The following is a 20,041-nucleotide window of genomic DNA, read 5'->3' on the forward strand; positions in this document are numbered from 1 at the left end:
TTGAGTTCCAGTCCTGACTTCCTTTGGTGATGAACAGCAGCATGGAAGTGTAAGCTGAATAAACCCTTTCCTCCCCAACTTGCTTCTTGGTCATGATGTTTGTGCAGGAATAGAAACCCTGACTAAGACAGGCACAATCATATTTTGGTCTGTCCTGGGTTCCTTTCCTGGGTTGAATATTGTGTAGTGTTTTACTATAAAATCCACTACACAATAAAGATTCACTTATTTGTGTGTGTGTGTGTTTGCAAGTTTAAATTTAAGGAAATTATCAATAAGAAAAAAAACGGCAGACTGGGAAAAGATCTTCACTAACTTTACATCAGACAGAGGGATAATATCCAAACTATATAAAGGACTCATGAAGTTAGACTTTAACAAACCAAACAACCCAATTGAAAAATGGGGTACAGAGCTAAACAGAGAATTCCCAACAGAGGAATCTCCAATGGTTAAGAAGCACTTAAAAGGGAATACAGAGAAAACTGACCCTGAAATTCCATCTTACACCCATCAGAATGGCTAAGATCAAAAACTCAAGCGACAGAACATGCTGGAGAAGATGTGGAGCAAGGGGAACACTTCTCCATTGTTCGTGGGAGTACAAACTGATATAACCATTCTGTCAATCAATCTAGTGGTTTCTCAAAAAATTGTGGAAATAGTTCTACCTGGTTCTAATGATACCTAGTATCATTCCTGGGCACATACCCAAAAGATGAGCCACTATGTTCATAGCAACTTTGTTTGTAATACCCAGAAACTCAGGTTATTTCCAATGTCCCTCAACCAAAGAATCGATACAGATAATGTGGTTCATGTACACAATGTAAAATACTATTCAGTTATTAAAAACAAGGGCCAGGAGAATACAGGAAATATGCAGCTGATAGGGTGGGGGACATTTCTAGGACGTGCCAGAGACCTGGGGGGGAGGCTCACAGAAGTCATAGGGTTGGCCTTAGACTCCTACATTGGGGTTATGGCTACCTCCTATAAACAGGGAGGACTCCCAGTGGAGGGATAAGGACACCAACAGTCCAAAAAACTTTCAACCCAAAATTTGTCCTCTCTACTGTAGCTGCTCGGATTCTCATGTTATTTAGGTTCCCCCAAACCTGTTGGCAGTGTTCCATGTGTAAGAAAGATGGACTCTGACTCCAGTCGGTTCTGATTGGTAAATAAAGTTGCCAGAGGGCAATGACTGGGCACAGAGGCAGGACTTTAAGAATTCCTGGGCAAGGTTCCGAGGAGGAGGAAAGAGTTCTGCCATGCCTGGAGAAGTAAAACCAAGACGCTACTCCTGAGAGATGCAGGACAGAGAACATAGCCATCATGTAGGTGCTGGGGATGTAGCACATCTAGGTCTGGGGCAGCCAAGATGGAGGATTTAGTAATAACCTGGGAATATTGGGGGGTGGATTAGACATGTGGAGGTTAGGAAGTGGTCCAGCCATTGATCTGTTTAAGGCATATACAAATATAAAAGCTGTGTGAATGTGTCTTTCAATTGGGAACCCAGAACATGGGGGTGCAGGAGGGGGGCAGCGAGAAGCACTGTTTCCATTACAGGGATGGAACTGGACAGCGTTAATTGGATACAGCTACAGTCTACAAGAAATACAGGGACAGGGGATGGAGCAGAGACTGAGGGAATGGTCAACCAATAACTGGCCCATCTTGAGACCCATCCCATGGGGGCAGGCAGTAATCCCTGACAGACAGTATTAATGTATGCAGTAGTATGCTTGCTCCATCCAGCAGCTGACTAAAACAGACACCCACAGCCAAACATTGGATGGAGCTCAGGGACATTTATGGAAAAGCAAGGGGAAGGATTAAGGACCCAGAAGTGGACAAGAACAGCACAGGAAGTCCAACAGAACCAACTAACTTGAGCCCTTGGGAGCTCTCAGAGACTGAACCATCAACTAAAAGGCATCTGTATACATGGGCAGGACCTAGATCCCCTGCACAAATGTAACACATGTGCAGCTCGGTCTTCATGTGGTCCCCAACAACTAGAGTAGGGGCTGTCCCTAAAGTTGTTGCCTATTTGTGAAATCCATTCTCCTAACTGGGCTGCCTTGTATGGCCTTAGTGGAAGAGGGTACGCCTAGTCCAGCAGAGACTTGATGTACCAGGGTAGGTGGATACCCAAGGAGGGCCTCCACCCTCTCAGAGGAAAAGAGAAAGGGGAAAGGGATAGGGGGAGAGGGACAGCGATCAGTATTAATAAATAAATGGAAAAAGAGTAATCTTATGTTTATGTTTTGACTGCATATATGTATGTACTCCAAGTAGGTACCTGGTGTCTGCAAATGTCAGCAGAGGGAAGCCTGGGAACTAGTCTTACAGATGGTTGTGAGCTTCATGGGTTCTTTCCAAGAAGCTCAAGGACTCTTAACCTCTGTGGCAACTCACCAAGTTGAAATTTAAAACAGGCTGTGAGGGGGCTGGCGAGATGGCTCAGTTGTTAAGAGCGCCAACGGCTCTTCCAATTGTCCCGAGTTCAAATCCCAGCAACCACATGGTGGCTCACAACCATCCGTAACGAAATCTGATGCCCTCTTCTGGAGTGTCTGAAGACAGCTACAGTGTACTTACATATAATAAATAAAATAAATCTTTAAAAAAAAAAAAAAAAAAAAAACAGGCTGTGAATATAGTGGAGTATAAAGTCTTTGAGGGAAAGAGTATTCTGCACTGGCAACATATAATTTGAAGAAGAAAAAGCAACACCATAAATTGATTCATTCTGCGGTCATCAAGACCCAGAGAGGTGCTTGCCACCAAGCATAACAACGTGGGATTGAGTTCAGAAAGGAAAACCAACTCTTGCAAGTTGTCTTCTTGCCTTTAAACACATATCCTCACATACACAAATATATATTTTAAAAATTGGGCGGTGTATAACACTGCATGCCTTTAATCCCAGCACTTGGGAGGCAGAGGCAGATGGAACTCTGTGAGCTTGAGGCTAGCCTGGTTAGCAGAAAGACTTCCAGGACAGCCAAAGCTACACACAGAGAAACCCTGTCTTGGAAAAAAAAAAATAATTAAGTGAATGTTCTGTTATTCAGGTATCAGAAACTTCTAAAATTAATTTCTTAATTTTAGTGATAATGATATATAAACAGAAGTCAACAGAGGCATCTTGCTTTTTTCTCAAGTAGTAGCTGCTTAGTACTGCCGAAGTATGGTCAAACTTTTATAGTTTACGGGGCTGTTTTATGTATTTGTGTTCTAGTTTTGTATTCAGGTCAACAGTTGTGGCCTGAGGTTAAGGTTAAGGAGAGTCGACCTCTTTTATTTCCCAGTATAAAATATCACGCTGGACTAGCACTCTAGCAGATGATCACAACTTAAATTTATAAGATTTTCTGTATTTCATTAGAAATATATAATGAGGGCTGGCAAGATGGCTCAGCAGGTAAAAGCACTGACTGCTCTTCCAAAGGTCCTGAGTTCAAATCCCAGCAACAACATAGTGGCTCACAACCACCCAAAATGAGATCTGACGCCCATTTCTGGTGCATCTGAAGTCAGCTACAGTGTACTTATGTATAATAATAAATAAATCTTTGGGTTAGAGCAAACAGGGACTAAACGAGCAGAGTTGACTGGAGGGAGCAGGACCGACCAGAGCAAGCGGGGTTGATGGAGCGAGCAGAGGTCCTAAAATTGCAATTCCCAACAACCACATGAAGGCTCATACCCATCTGTACAGCTTCAGTATACTCACATACATAAAATAAATTTTAAAAAGTTATGCTTATAAAAAGGAATATATAATGAAATAACACCCATGCTGATTAAATGGAAATTGTTTTTTATAAAAAACAAGAGACCCACCTGCCTCTGCCTCTAGTGTGCTGGGATTAAAGGCATGCACCATCACTTAATAATTTTTAAGTATACAGTTTTACTTTGAGTCTTATACAATGTATTTCGCTTAATCAACTTCACTCCTCATTCCTTTCATCTCCACCCCCATTTTATGTCTTCTTCTCTATTTTTGAGATTATAAAATAATTACACTATTTCACCCTTCTCTATTCTCCCCCAAACCCTCTGTGGTGGTCTGAATGAGAACGGCCCCTACAATGTCATATATTTGAATGCTCGGTCATCAGGAATGGTACAACTTGAGAAGGATTAGGAGGTGTGGCCTTTGTTGGAGTCACTGGGGGTGGGCTTTGGAATTTCAAAAGCCCAAGCCAATCCTAGTCAGTCTCTCTTCCTTATTTTTTCTATTAATTAGTTTATGTATTCACTTTGTATCCTGATCATAGCCTCCTCACTTTCTCCTTTTCTTCCAGACCCACCATCAAGACTATGATAAAAATGGAGAAAGCCTCTAAAAATGCAAGCAAGCCACATTAAATGTTTTCTTTTATAAGAGTTGCTGTGGTGATGGTACCTCTTCACAACAATAGAACAGTGAATAAGATTCCTTCCCAAGTCACACCCTCCACCACTTTCTCTTTCAAATTCATGGCCTTTTTTGTATTAGCTTTTATGTGCACACAGTATACACATATACCTAAAGATAACTTGCTCAGTATGAATTATGTTACTTGTATGTTTGTTCTCAGGGTTGACCATTTGTTCCCTGGGGAACACTTTCTTCTACTTTGAAAATTTCCTAGTCCTACGGCTGTGTGGGGTTGAGGCTCTGTGGTCATTCCCCCACTGTGGCCTAGCTATTGTCATTGTTCTTGCTCAGCTTATGTTAGGTAGTCATGTTGGTGAGACTTTATGGGTATATCTTCTGATACTACTAGTCTCACAGCAGACTCCCTGCCCTGTCCATCTTCTGCAATGATCTGTAATCCTTAGGTTTGTAAAAATAAAATGTGTAGTCCATGCTGGCCTCAAATTTGAACCGGTAATCCTGCCTCTAACTCTTCAGCATGACCTACTTTTTTGAGCTACTCCAACAGGCTGCTCTTTTAAAAAATTATTTTTATGACTTCAAGTGTTTTGCCTGCAAATATGAAAGTGCTCTACATGTGTGCATGCAAAAAGTGCTGGATCCTGTGGAACTGGAGTTATAAAGACTACTATGTAAGCGCTGGGAACTAAACCCGGGGTCCTCTTCAGAGCAGTACATCCTGTCAAGCACTGAGCCATCTATCTCTTCAGCCCAAGAAAGCAAGCAGCAGCAGCATCTACCAAGTCCAATTTGCGCTGCTTATATCTTCACAGGTGTATGGTCAGCCACACCCATAAAGAAAATAGACTCTCTTTCTTCCAGAAGTTATCAATTGTCAATAGTTCCCCAGTTAGGAGTGATAGCTCTTGAGCCCCTCTGCCCTTTCCTGTACATACCCTGGAATGAGTTGACCTTGTGTAGATGACCACACCTGCTGATAACATAGCACATCTATCAGTTTTTTAATATTTATATGAGCACAAACAAAGAAGCCAAAGCAAGAATGTCGCATATCTTCTTATGCATCACTCTCTTTATTTACTGCCTTGACAGTGAGCCATACACTTACCCTTTGGGCTAAGTTGGCTAATCAAGCTCTCAGAATCTGTTTGTCTCTGTCCACCAGTACCAGGATTACAGGTACATGTAGTCATGCTAAGTTTTTTATATGGATGCTAGAAATTTGAACTCAGATCCTCAAGATTGCAGAGTAAAAGCTATTACACACAGAGCCATCTCCCCGCAGACTACTGCCCAATATCTTAATTTAATTAAGTCTTTTCTATATTATGTACAGTCACTTGAGACTGTGATTAATCCACCAGACAGACTATGAATAGAGGGATACAATGCTGGATCAAGTGAGATGTTGGTCCTCTAATGGTGATCATAACATTTCAGACCTCTTCCGGTAACAATGATCCCATTTTCACTAATACATACTTGCAGTTTCTCTCATTTAACCAACTTTTTTTATGGTTCCATTCTTTTAGTAACACCCTCTTCCATTAAGATGAACAGATTCCTACTAAAATGTAGTTCAGTAGTTCAGCACATTGACTATAATGTGCTAAGCACTGGGTTCATTTTCCAGCATCTGCCCCCTCCCCAACAAAATAAAAGTTGACAAAAGATAGTATCTTATGTAACATTTCACATGGTAACAGGAAAAGCAGTCCTTAAAAATAAATACACTGGACCAGTGCAATGGTTCAGCAGGTAAGGCATTTGATACACAAGCCTGATGGCCTGAATTTGATGCATACATCCTATATAAATGAAGGCCAGAACACAAAGTCCTTCTATGACTTCCAGATTGACACCCATGCTTCCAATTACATAAATCATACACACAATAAATTTTTAGAAGTTAAAAACTGAAACACCAATGCACATGAAACAGAAGTTAAAAACTGTGTATACATCTATGATTCAACTATAAGCTATTCAACAAACATACCTACTACACCAGAATTTGATCCACTCAGAAAGTTTTTAAGAACATACTTAAAATGCCAGTAAGTGATATATTTCTGGTGTATTAAAACATAATATGAAAAGTATTCAAATGAAAGAATGTATATCCAATGAAAATGGTGTTAGTTAGGCAAAGAATTACATATAGTCAAAAATGAAACTTGGGACATTTAAGAGTGCTATACTGGGAACGCCAGGGCCAAAAGGTGGGAATGGGTGGGTAGGGGAGTGGGCGGGAGCGTATGGGGGACTTTTTGGGATTGCATTGGAAATGTAATTGAGGAAAATACGTAATAAAAAAAATATTAAAAAAAAAGAGTGCTATATTAAGTAAAGTAAACTGAGTTCCATGGGCTTAGCGGAGGAATGCAGACCTGGGGTGGGTGGGTAATTAAGGAATGCAGACCTGGGGTGGTTGGGTAATTAAAACACTTCAGGAATCCCTAGCACCTCAGGAAACGTTTAACCTGATTATTTTATAAACCAAAAGACAACTTGCTTTATATAAAAGAATGGTACTTTCAATAATCTCAAATCAACAGTCTTACCCGTTTTATTGTCAAAAAACTTGATGTGTCTGTCTTCATGAGCAGTTATTGTAACAGGAAGTGTAGGGTGACTTACTACTCTGTTAATGTGATTACTAGATTGTAAACCTGAAAAATAAAGGAACACAGTAGTTTAAAATACAAACTAGCCGGGTTAAAGCTATATTAATAACAGCTTAGTAGTCTGGCCTATGTTAGGACCTGGGCTGGATCTTTAGCACAAAACTGATCTACAATTCAAACCTTCAAGCACAAAGTGGGTAACAGTTCTTTACTCTTATTCACTCTGAATCCCTGGTCAGAATCCTCAGATATTAAATTTAAGAACCCACTTATCTTATTCAGACCTGGAGGAGGAGGACAGGGCTGAAAGGACACCAGGAAGGACAGTCACCATAACTTGGGAGTTTATAATTGTAGTGCTTGGTAGGATAAGGCAAGAATGAGTTCAAGGACAAAACAACCCTTTCGCCTCAAATATAACCTGAGATCTGGCCAGAGAAACATGCAAACATTTCACATCACTATGAAACAATCCATATTTTAAAAAGCAGTAAACTTAACCCAGTGAACTGGTGGTATAATCTCAAAAGAAAAATATTTCAAGTACCATAAAATGCAGTGACTATGAGCACATGTCCACAGGGAATATAAGCTAGGTACAGACTACAGTTGAGCTGCTGGAGGTGGCAACTGACAGCTGTGTGAGACTCACAGGATGTATCAAATGAGAATGACAAGATGAGGATTCTGTGAGAACCAAGATAAATCTGAGTTTGAACCACAAGTCTTTTACATTAACAACAACAACAAAAACATGTTTCCTAAGTCTGTTTTTTTAAAAAAAAAAAGACCAAACAGTGAACACTCCTGAAGTCAGAAAGACCAGAAGGGTGAGGCTGATAGGTTAGCAACGAGAATGTTGCCACTCCTATTAACACCAACCAGTTTTTTAGGGAAGTGGATGAACTCAGGCCTGAGTTACAAAGTGAGCCAGATGGGCTTACATTGTTTTGCCGACCTGAGAAAGCAACAAAGCTATCAGAACCATGTCAGAGACTAAGGAGCCAACCTGAATAATAAGCTCCCACTGGCTAAACTGGTATCATCTAAACAGTGTACTGAAGGGAACACCTTCAATGAACTGAAAAACAAATACATTTTTATATAAAATTAAAAATATTTTGAGAACTGACAAAAGAAAATTTCTGGGTATTTTAGTTAAACAGGGAAGGAACAAGAAAAGCCAATTTTCCACAGTTAATGAAAAGACAGATAAATTACAAAAAGATAAACAACAGATTGTGTGTGTGTGTGTGTGGTATGTGTGAGGTAAGAGGAGCCCTATAAAATACCACCATAGGAACGCAATCAGCAAAATCTCCAATGGGAAACTTGATAAACTCCCAAAGCTCTTCAACTTAAAAGGCAACTCGTAGGTAAGCAGACTTATACTTAACCAAATCTCCAGACTTCTATGGATTCTTTAAAGAAGCTATAATAGACATCTTGTGCAACATTTGGAATACTCTTTGTAGATAACTTCTGAAAATAGGTAATGACTCTATCAGGTTCCTAGCATTTTTTTTTCTTCTTGGAAACAGGGTTTCTCTATATAGGCCTGGCTGTCCTAGAACTCAATAGATAGATATATCTGGTTGACCTCAAACTCACAAAGACCTGCCACCCAAGTGATGGGACTAAGGTATGTGCCACTATGCTTGGCTCACATATATTTCCAGATCAAAATATTTCCTTTGCTTTCATTTTCAAGTTACATTTTTGTTTCTATATACCTACTCTTTGAGGAAACAGTACAAATGATGTACAATGAGTATAACAAATTGTTTTCTAACCTCAATTCATAGTCAACATGAAAATTAGCTAAAATACCAATCTCTTTCATGTAATAATAATCTTGTAAAAGAAATTTCAAAGAAATTCAAAAAAACTTACCAGAATCTACCTGTGAGGAAAGCATCACTAATGACTGTGATGTTTCTAAATCATAAATTACCGCACTACCAGTGTTGAAAGACGTAACCATATGGGCTGGATCACAGCCTATAAAATCAACTGATGTAGGTATTCCATGTTCTGTAAGGGGCCCAAAATAGATTCAGATATATTTACCGGTGTACATAAATTTTCATTCTCTCTCCCTGCCTCTCTCTCTCTTTCTCTCTCTCTCTCTCTCTCACTCACTCACTCTAATAATAATAATGAAAAAGAAAGCAATGTGTTAGGGTAGGATGGTAAGAAACCCGTCTCAGCTACATAAAAAAGTATGGAGTAATATGTATTCTGTGATGCATTTTCTTTTAAGGTAAAGAAAAGAAATTAGTTCATTTCTTAATGAAAACCAACCAACAAAAAACAAAACAAACAGACAAACAAAAATGCCCCCAAAACTTCTCACCTCCTAACCTGGCATTCCCCTATATCATTCTCTGGGGAAGACTCTTGTCATATATGTAAGCCTTACCAAGAAGTTAATACAAGTCTACACGTCAAATTCTGGGTCTATAAACATGAAGCCTGAGACTGGGCATGGTAGTAGATGACTTTAACTAGGGAGGCAGTCTCAGTGAGTTTCTGTACAACCCAATCTATAAAGTTCTAGGTCAGACAGGCCACACAGTAAGACACAGTTAGGCAGGCAGGCAGGCAGGCAGGCATGCATATTGGGGATTTTAAAGCAGGTATATTTGAGAGTATGAGCCCATCAGTTCTTAAGAGTAGCTGACCCTGTAAGTAGTATCATTTGTCTACCTTAGTGTTTGATGCAAATATGTTTACATTAAAAATAGAACATGGGCTGGTGAGATGGCTCAGTGGGTAAGAGCACCCGACTGCTCTTCCGAAGGTCCAGAGTTCAAATCCCAGCAACCACATGGTGGCTCACAACCATCCACAACGAGATCTGGCGCCCTCTTCTGGAGTGTCTGAAGACAGCTACAGTGTACTTATATATAATAAAAAAAAAAAAAAAAAAATAGAACATATTCCTGAAAATGCCAAGAAACACACTGTACACATCTGCAAGGCACTTCCAGTAAAACAGGATTAAGTAAAAAGATCATGGTGAGTTTTATAAAATTCTTTAAATATTTCTCTTTGAATTAATAAAGAAATAATTACTTTGTCCTCTTCATTTTCCAGTTTTTAAAAGAAATCTTGGAGCAGCAAGATGGCTCAACAGGTACAGGAGGCCCTTTAAATCAAGCCTGACGATCTGAGTTCCACCCCTATGATCCACATCGTATGTACCCACACATATTTTTAAAATACATATAAATTATATATATTAACTAGAGGCTCTTTGAGCATAGCAGTTAAGACTGCTTGCTTGCTACTTAGACTTTGTTCCTAGCACTTGTCAGGTAGCTCACAACTGCCTGTCTGTAACTCTAGCTACAGGGGATCCTACAGTTCTGTCTAGACTCTCTGGGCACCTGCAATCATGTGACATACACAAGAAACATAAGTGACAAATCTAAACAAAAACAAAACACACTGCTCCCCATAAAGGCAAATTTGGCTTACCCTTGTCTCCGTTGTAAGTGCAAACACATGGCAATTTTTCTTGTGGATTCCATAACCTAATAGTGCCATCTGCTGAACAAGAGAGTAATTGATTTTTTATGCCACTATAGGCAAGACCCCAGACTGCATCTGTATGAGCAACTAAAGTGCCAGCTAGAACGTTTGACTCTGTGAAGAAACAAATAAAACATTAATTGGAAGAAGTCTGACAAATAATATATAACTTAACATATAATTAAATATAAAAATACACATAAAGTCAGGCATAGTAGCATGACTTTTATCCTAGCACCTGGAAAGCAGATCTCTGTGTTGTATATGCCAGCCTGGTCTACATAAAGAGCCCAAGGCCAACCAGGGCTAGATAGTAAGACTCTGTCTCAAAACAAAAAGCAAAACAAAATATAAAAACCCCAAGAAGACAAACCAAAGCACAGGTAGTGAATATTTCTAAGTATGGAATTATGAATGATATCATTTATTCCAACAATATTATTGCATTTTCACAATTTCTATAAATTGTGTGTAAAATAAATCAGACATATGGATATACTTTTTATTTAGTTAATTTATTTACTGACTTATTTATTTATTTTGGTTTTTAAAACACGGTTTCTCTGTGAAGTACTGGCTATCCTGGAACTTACTCTGTAGACCAGACTGTCCTTGAACTAGAGATCTGACTGCCTCTGCCTCCTGAGTGTTAGGATTAAAGGTGCCCCAGCATGTCTAGCAACTTTCAGGATCCTTTATTATTACCTGCTAGTCACACTCCTTCCAACCATTCTTTACTTTTCTAAAGTCCTAGGTGACCACAAATCCAGTGGATTAGTGCAAATATGCCTACTTCTTACCGGCTCTACCGTTATTATTTAATCTTGGTGATGTCACCTCTCATTTCCTGGGTAACTCCTATTTTATTCCTGTCACTGCAGCTGCTATTAATCCCTTTCGGCCTCTGTGGGCCTAGAACTTTTTATAACTTGACTCCTTTACCCTTTTGCTTATAGCTTGAAAAATCAGTATTAAATACAGACCATTCCTGAGTTCTCATGTAAAAAAGGTCGTAAGTGATTATTCTTGTAGAGAGTATTATACTTTAATATTACTTAGCAAAAAAAGAAAGAAGAATTAAGCATAACTCCTCCCTTAAGACCTCGCTTATTTCAAATTCATCTAACTTCTTTGAACAAAGTCTTCACTATTACTCCTTACATTATGTCAATGTGAGCACATGTTAACCAATCAATGAGAACTCATAAATTTTTATTGCTATTTTAAAAATCATGAACAATGTCAACATAGTGTAGTTGAACATGTAGTTTTTTTAAAGTTTTAATCAAGAACAAGTATCTCAAAGTGCCATTTATAAAAGTCAACATCTTGTTTTGCTTTTCATTTTGAAATTAAAGAAATTTTTTGCCCTCCGTGAAGTAATGAATTAACCCCACCCCCGTTATCCCTACTGTTTCTGTTGTCTTTTATTTAATATCTAAGTATTAATCATATCGTCTCTTGAGTTTAAAAATGGTTTACTTCACCGGACAGTGGTGGTGCATGCCTTTAAACCCAGCACTTGGAAGGCAGAGGCAGGCAGATTTCTGAGTTCAAGACCAGCCTGGTCTACAAAGTGAATTCCAGGACTGCAGAGCTATACAGATACAGAGCTATACAGAGAAACTCTGTCTTGAAAAAAAAAAAAAACAAAAACAAAAAACAAAACAAAACAGGTTTACTTCAATTAATTTTCCTCTCTTTTTTAAGTGAGGTTAACATTTAAGAAATATGTTTTAGACAAAAGACAAAGTACCAATTCATGCACTAAAATACTCCTAGCATGACTTTTCTCTTTTAAATAATGAAACTTTCTAGCAAGTAGAAGAACTAGATGAACAAATGAATATATGCTTGGGCAACTTTGTAATAACATTCGAACTAGAGAATTTTGTCAGTTCTGTTAACTAGAAAGACCCATTGTGCCCATTTACTTACCGTATGTATCATAGGGATCCACATTAGGACTAGGCATAGTCCACCACTGAATGGTTGCATCAATGCCACCACTAAAACACTGTTCTCCATTAGAACTAATAGCTAATGACAGGACAGGGCCACTATTATAGAAAAAGAGGATAATTAGTTATAAATTCTAGAAGAAACTCAAAGACCCCCTCCCCTTCAATCCATTCACTAATGTAGTATCTAAAAGCAATTTTAGGTAAAAATGTACAACTGAAAAGTACTATTAGATTACACTCAAATATAATTAATCAAATGAGGCATTATTCAACTAATGTATCTTCTCTAACATCAAATGTTAAGAAAATTAGGTTTGAAGACTGCTAACTATAAACAACAACTGTTGCTCAGTAAATACTAATTCAAGTAAACTTACATGTGGGCCCTAAATGTGTAGATAGGTTCTACATCTAAAGAGGCACTCCTAAAAGAGAGAAAAGGGATGGGGAGAAAAGAACATATTAAATCACCATAAATCACTAGTTGCTATTACAGATGTACTAAAGATAAAAGATAGTAAAAAAGAGTGTTCATATGAACAAAACTAGAAGAAAAAAAAGTTAGTATGAAAATACTTGCTTTTTGGCAGGAACTGTCTTTTGCAGGTTCCAAAGTTTCAGGGTGTGGTCCTCAGAGGCAGTAACAAGCACAGGCTCTACAGGATGAAAAGCTAATGCTCTCACTCCATCAAAATGACTACGTAGTGTGTATTTGGGGTTCCAAGTCTTTCGAAAGGCATCTTTATTGGCAGGCAACTAAAACGAAAAATTGTACTATTTACAGGTAAAAGTAATAAGCTCAAAGGCATGTGGACTTTTTCTGTTTTCTTTTTGGTGTGTTTAAAAACACATATTTAGAACTGTTTCACTAAAATATCCAGGGGCTTTTAAATGTACCTTAAAAACTTCAGAGCAAGTCTATTTCTTTATGTAAGAACTCAGAAAAGTAATTTTGTTAGACTTCCAAATACCTAGATCAACTGAAAAGTTCCTTAATGTTTTCTTCTAATTATTAAGCTAAATCCAAAGCTCCTATCAAATGTTACGTGAGAACAGAAAATTGCCACTGCCATAATAATTTACATGAAAGCAAAATAGGAATATAAAAATTACCAAATACTCAAGGGTACAGTAAACACAATAGTTTCCATTTATGAAATTGGCCAGCACGTAAAAAATTTCAAGGCAGAAAGTTAAGGGACTTTTGAAACAATAAACTAAAAATAAAAACCCTTTAAGAGTATTTTCTTTAAAAAAAAAATTATTTTCCTACTTTTTTTTTGCTTGTTTGTTTCCTTCTAAGATGGAGTCTTCTGTCACCCATGCTAGCCTTGAACTCACTGTGTAGTTATCCTGAACTTACAGTCTTCCTGATTCTGTCTCCCAAAGCTAGGGTGCTAGGCACTGGCTACTCTGCCCAGGGATTTGGGCGTGCTAGGTGAGCACGATCCGAATTCTTGTATTAATAAAGGTTACTACTCTTTTCCTTCAGTTCTACTTCAGAAAAGATAAGCCGTAAAACCAGTTCTAAAGCAGGTAAAAGGTTACTACAATGTAGCTGAAAATATCCTCTAAAAATAAAGCCCACCAAGGTATGAATCTTTAAAAAAGCATCCTAATTTAGGCATAAAATTTTTTAAATGTTTAAAAAACAAATTTGCTGAAAAACTAAAGTGAATGTAAAAAAAATGTAAACAAATATTGTTAGCTTTCAATCGAGTGTTTATGCTTAGAAAACATTTAATCAACACTAGTCTACTATTAATCCAGTTCTTCCCATCTCCTCTTTCTAGCCCTCATCTCAAGTTAAACATCCAGGAAATGATAAAATCTAACTTTGTGGTGACAGACAAGATAAAAAGCTCAAAACCAAAAACATGGCTTGTAAGACTTATCCCGATAACAAAACCCTGATTTCTACAGCCATTATTGTGTTAATACCAAAATATGGCTTCAACTGAGTTAATAAGAGTTAACGACTCAAGATATATTTTGTCAACCAATATTTTGAAGTAATAACTTCTACCTAATCCACCAAAATTCCTAAGATTTAAACATCACAAAAAAATTACAGCAAATCATGTTATTGCAAATCAACACATCGACACACTTATCTTTCCCATGCACCTTGACATTAATTCTCTTTTACAAATGATTCCAAAGAATAAGGAGCCTTCTATTAAATCATTAAAATATTAAAAATAAAACTGCACTTACATCATAACTATAGTCTGCATCATTTGTTACCGTCAAGTCTGCAAGGTCTCCAAGGCCCAGTACACTTAACAAAACATCATCAGAACCCATAATAAATGACTTGCCTCCTCCAGATGGAAACGTTATTGGTTCAGCTATAAAGAACAAAACCGCTTCTTAAATGCTGAAAAATCATACAGTACAATACAATATTGTGGGGAATTTAAGCACGAAACAGTTACAAAATTCAGTAATATTATGAATTCTACCTCCCACTTCCACATACAAAAAGCCCTATTACTGGGTAGAAATAAATAAATGTATTCAAACTACAATGTGCTAGTTATTGTCCACAAATTGATTATAAACTGTATATATTATCCTAGAGTGGAGGCTGAACACAAAAATGTTGTCTATTTAGATTCCTTACAACTTCGGTAAACTGTAACTGGACAGTTTTGATTAAATAATCAGATTTCAGCCACTTTGGAGGAACAAATGTCTACCAACCTTATGGTATATTTTTTAAGTCAATAAATGACTGCTAAGTCCTTTTAGTTTCTGAGGAAGTGAAAGAACATTCAGGTCTGACAGTTTCCAGGCAATGACACACCACCTGTCAGTGCCAGCTACAGTCTAGGAAACGATGACTACTACTAAGAGTCCTAAAGGGAACACCTTCCAACTTTAAAACTTTCACTATGGCTTCATTTTAACGCCCTCTTTTATTTATTATGATGATGCTAATGTAAAAAACAACTACTTCACATTGAGTATAAAACTTTTAAGTTTTGGGTCAGAATGAAAGGAAAACGTCACTTCACTTAGCCACCTCGTCTCTGTCTTGTGCATGATTACACTTTCTATATTGATACCTCAGTCTGAATTCAACCGCCATCACTGGAATAACTCACTAACAAGATAGTTGAAAGTGTAAGCAACAATTCTCAACATAATTTTAAGTCTGTGCATTGGAAATACAAACATTAAATGCCAAGAAAGAAAATTACACAAGTCAACCTAAGTATTTAAAATTCATGAACTTTAAAAAATATTATTCAAAAACTCACGCTAGTGAATTATGAAAAATTCCTACAAAATGGCATCTATTTAATAACTATAGGAAGCAGGTATAATGAAATATACTAATACTAATTTACTAATACTGAAAATAATTCATTCAACTCATATATACTATTATCAAAGTAAATTTGTTAATTTAGGGTTTTTAAAATTTTATTTGATAGTTTCCAGACTCAAGTGGTCCCTTAAATGAAGGTATAATTCAGCAACTAATCTAATTTGAAAAGACTTCATAAAATATATATAATGTGTAAGATGGTAAGTATCTCACACATTAAACCATTATGAGAGTTACTGTTACTGTTCAGCTATCATTCAATGGTTATACTTGAATATGAATAATACATAGTACTGATCTCTATCAATATTAGTACATAGTTACTGATAATGCAAGAAGCAGCTAAGAACTGTAAGATCAATAGTTTAAGAATCACATTACAGTAACCAAATTTTACTTTTTACGTTTTACCAGTACAAAAAAATTACTTAAGTTCATAATTTGTTTCTAAGATAATTTAAGACAAAATGCTACAATTCCTTTCACTAACAACTATACAAATATTACCACAAACTTAAAAGTGCAATAAATAAAAAAAACTTCACCATCACAAATTAACTCAATTCTTTATAAATTCTTTTTGTGTGATTATTTCTGATCACCCACTGACCAGCTTCCGGAACAAGAAGAGAAGTGGCTCAACAACTTCATCTGGGTTATGTTGTTAAAGTCCTCATTTTTAAGTTATAATTTCTGCTTTCCCTATCACCCATCATTGCAGCATGCAGTAATCACAGTAAATTCTTATTTTTTTGCTCTAATATCTCTGCTTAAAGAATTAATGTCTACTTTACAAATCATTTTAAGTTCATATATAATTACCTAGAGTAGTACATAGCATAAAATATAATGAACAAATCAAAATAAAATTATTAAATGAACATTTTATTGTATTTATTTATTTTAGACAGAGTGGTTCTATACAGTCCTGGTCATTCCAGAGCTTGCTATGTCCTGGAGCAGGACAGTCTCAAATTCATAAGAGATCCTTCTGCCTCTGCCTCCTAAGCGCTGGGACCAAAGGCGTAAGTTTTTTATTTTAATGACAGAAATTTTTATTAAGCAGAATTGTCTTTCATGAGAATCCTAGGGGCTATGAAATAGAATCTTTCAAAAAGGTCCTTTTAAAGAGTCCTCTAATTAGTTCTCCTTCTGATAGATGGCGTGACCAAGGAAACCTGTAGCTCATATCCTCCTTTTTCTTTCAGTGACATGTGTGTGTGTGTGTGTGTGTGTGTGTGTGTGAGAGAGAGAGAGAGAGAGAGAGAGAGAGAGTGTTAGATATTGTTAGACAAGCACTCTGCCACTGAGATACATCCCCAGTCCCTTTCCTCCAATTTTATTAGACCTAAAGAACATGCAGACCAATGACTGATCCCAGTTTTGCCAGTGACAATACAGAATATAATTTGGTCTTTAGTAACAATAGTTTAAAATGTTGTAATATTAGACAACAGGTATTTGTTCTTTACGAACTGAAATGGTTTTTTTCCCCCAAAAGCACCAAATTTTTTGTCGACAAAGTCACTAAAATAGACTATAAGAGTCACTCTTTAAAACTGTAGTGAAGGTCAATCAGCCCATTTACCCTACCACTATGACAGAGATTAGTAACTTTCTTCTAAAAGAACACACTCACACACTTGACAAACACACAGAGAGCTCTACAATGGCTTTATAAGAGGAAGCCTACTGGCTTTTCCCCTTAGCTGGTTCTAAACATTAAAAAGCTGGTTCTAAACATTAAAAAGGGTTTGTATCATTAATCTGACTTTTCCTTAAGCTGCAAAATATGTGGCCTAAAATATAAGAAAAAGTTTAGTAAAACACATTACACATTACTCAGAAAAAGAAAATCCCAAATCAAAACAATAAAAATAGTAGAGCTAGTATCTATATTTTAGAAAACAGTAAAAGAACATAGCTCAGTGGAAAGTAGAAGGAAAAAAATCCAGGTTATTTTAATTTCCATTCTTTAGTACTAGTTTTCTTACATGATTTTAAAATTTTTTCCTTAAAATTCTGTAAATTAAAGAAAAAAAGGTAAGAAGTCATAAATGAGGAAAAATGGAAAATTGTTAAACTTCACTATAAGAAAATTATGTCCAGAAAAAATTAGAACAAAATGTATATAAAAATCTCAGAGTGAACAAATCCCCTTGCAAGCATAAATAAAAATAAACCTACATAAAATTACTAATGTGTTATCATACATGCATATATAAAGTAATTTGAATTAAATTGAGATTATTTAGAAATACATCTTCATCTAGAATTATACATTAGTCAAGTATACCCATGTATCTTTAGGTAAAATCAGCTTCAAAAAATGCTTAAGTAGTATTTTCACTTCGTATGTACTTGTGGCTTAGGTAGATTTTAGGAAACTCTCACTAGGTCCTGCATACCTGCTGCACAGTAGAAAAGTGATGCTCCTTATCCTCCCATGATTAACCACTACACTGACTTTAATGTGTAAGATCCACATCACACTTCCTCGCACTTCTGTTACGTGGTAGTTACTAACAGCTGCTACATTTGAACCACACTACAAAGAAATGGTTTTCTCCCCAACTGTATTTTTAATGTCTATTTATTAAATTGTTCTTTTCTTAATACTAGATTGTAAGGTAAAGTTAAGATTTAAGGAAGGTACTCTGAACTGATCTATGATGGAAACAACTATATCTAAAATGAAAATAAAAACAAAGGGAAAAACTAGAAGACACATTTCATCCCTGAGCAACTGCACCCCGAGCTCGCCCGACACCTCTAAAGATCATGCAGTGTGACCTTCAGCATTGTATACAACAGCATGTATTCAATACGAAGAGGTGGTTTGGAGTTAAGGAACTCAGCAATACAGACAAACAGGAGAGCTAAATGCTGTACCTTCCTCTGCTCTTGCACCTTCATGATCAGCCATTCTAGTAGAGGCTGACCTAGACTGATTAATGATTCCTGAAGGGATGTGGGGCAGCTCATCGTCTCCCAGATCAGTTATCATGTCGCAGAGGTTTGTCCTGTTGACCCCTGTAAATTAACGTCAGCAGTAGAGGTTCATTTAATAGCTACCGCCTGACTTGCTGGCAGCCTTACTAAAGCAATTTACTGACAAAACAGGCTTTTAAGAAGGCCAAGTTATTAAATATCGACTTATACACAACTTTCCAAAATACACTGAAAACATTTAAATATGTTGTATAGTTACTATTCTGTGGCCCTTTGTGGATAGATCAGTGAATAAATAACACTGTATTTGAAACATACAGAGGGGGGAGAGAAAAAAGAAAAACTCGTATTACTCAACTTGGATTCTGTAAGTTCAGCCACAGAAAATGCTATTAAATCAATTTTAAAAGTTAGTATTTAAAGCTGATGTTTACTAGTCCATAAAACAAAACATGGGCCTTTCAACTTAAATTATTGTTTTAAAAGTCAAAGAAACACATACAAAATGACTTTTATGAGGGTGCAACAAACAATTAACTTTCCCTGCTGTTTTCATGGATATTTCCCCACCATATTAGTACAAATATGTCATTCACAATTTAATCCAATTTGTTAAAAGTTGTTTCTTAGAATTGTTTACCTCAAATTTTCAGTTTTCCAAATTTCAAAACAGATTATCCTTGAGTTCTTTGAAATTCTTGTAATGATAGAAAAAGTCAGCACTGTCATAGGCCATAAATTTAAAGAATAATTTCACCTAATGTCTAGATAATTTAGATAGAAACCACAAAAGTCAAAAGCTTCAGCAGTTATGGTGTACTCCTTAACTATGAATTACATAGTATACTTTTAAACTATGAGTTACTATGAGTTTTAAACTATGAGTTAGGATGAAACTTAGTTTTAACAATGTCAAAAATTTAGAAAAAAAAAAAACATTTAAAATCGGCATAAGATAAAAGGAATTAAAATAGATCCAAGTCAGGTTCTCATATTCATTAGCATGAACACTAAATTAGGCTGCTTGTGATTAAAATCACTGGCAGGTATTTGTGTATCTACAGTCTACAGGGAATGTCCTTTATCTATGTATCCCAAATAGAATGAGAGGCAAATGGAGGTCAGGATATAATGGATATAAATGAAATTTTGTACATTATTTTATAGTAGTTCCTAACTAAATTAATATAAAATTCAATTTTTGAATGTGTGATATATGATATCC

General features: G+C 36.5%; 1 protein-coding gene across 4 annotated transcripts in view; it reads right to left on the minus strand.

The window, feature by feature from the left end:
* Strn3 (striatin 3) overlaps positions 1-20,041 on the minus strand; it is a 78,696-nt gene that overhangs the window by 4,858 nt on the left and 53,797 nt on the right. For 2 of the 4 annotated variants that reach the window (XM_021179720.2, XM_029484720.1), the window contains 8 exons: positions 18,757-18,897; positions 14,745-14,878; positions 13,108-13,283; positions 12,905-12,952; positions 12,502-12,623; positions 10,510-10,677; positions 8,920-9,060; positions 6,964-7,071 (listed from right to left, as the gene is read on the minus strand). In XM_021179720.2, the coding sequence (XP_021035379.1) occupies positions 6,964-7,071; positions 8,920-9,060; positions 10,510-10,677; positions 12,502-12,623; positions 12,905-12,952; positions 13,108-13,283; positions 14,745-14,878; positions 18,757-18,897 (1,038 nt within the window). The remainder of the gene's footprint in view (positions 1-6,963; positions 7,072-8,919; positions 9,061-10,509; positions 10,678-12,501; positions 12,624-12,904; positions 12,953-13,107; positions 13,284-14,744; positions 14,879-18,756; positions 18,898-20,041) is intronic. The other 2 variants (XM_021179721.2, XM_021179722.2) reach the window with 1 other exon arrangement.

This window comes from Mus caroli, chromosome 12 (assembly GCF_900094665.2).
Source record: "Mus caroli chromosome 12, CAROLI_EIJ_v1.1, whole genome shotgun sequence".
Lineage (NCBI taxonomy): Eukaryota > Metazoa > Chordata > Mammalia > Rodentia > Muridae > Mus > Mus caroli.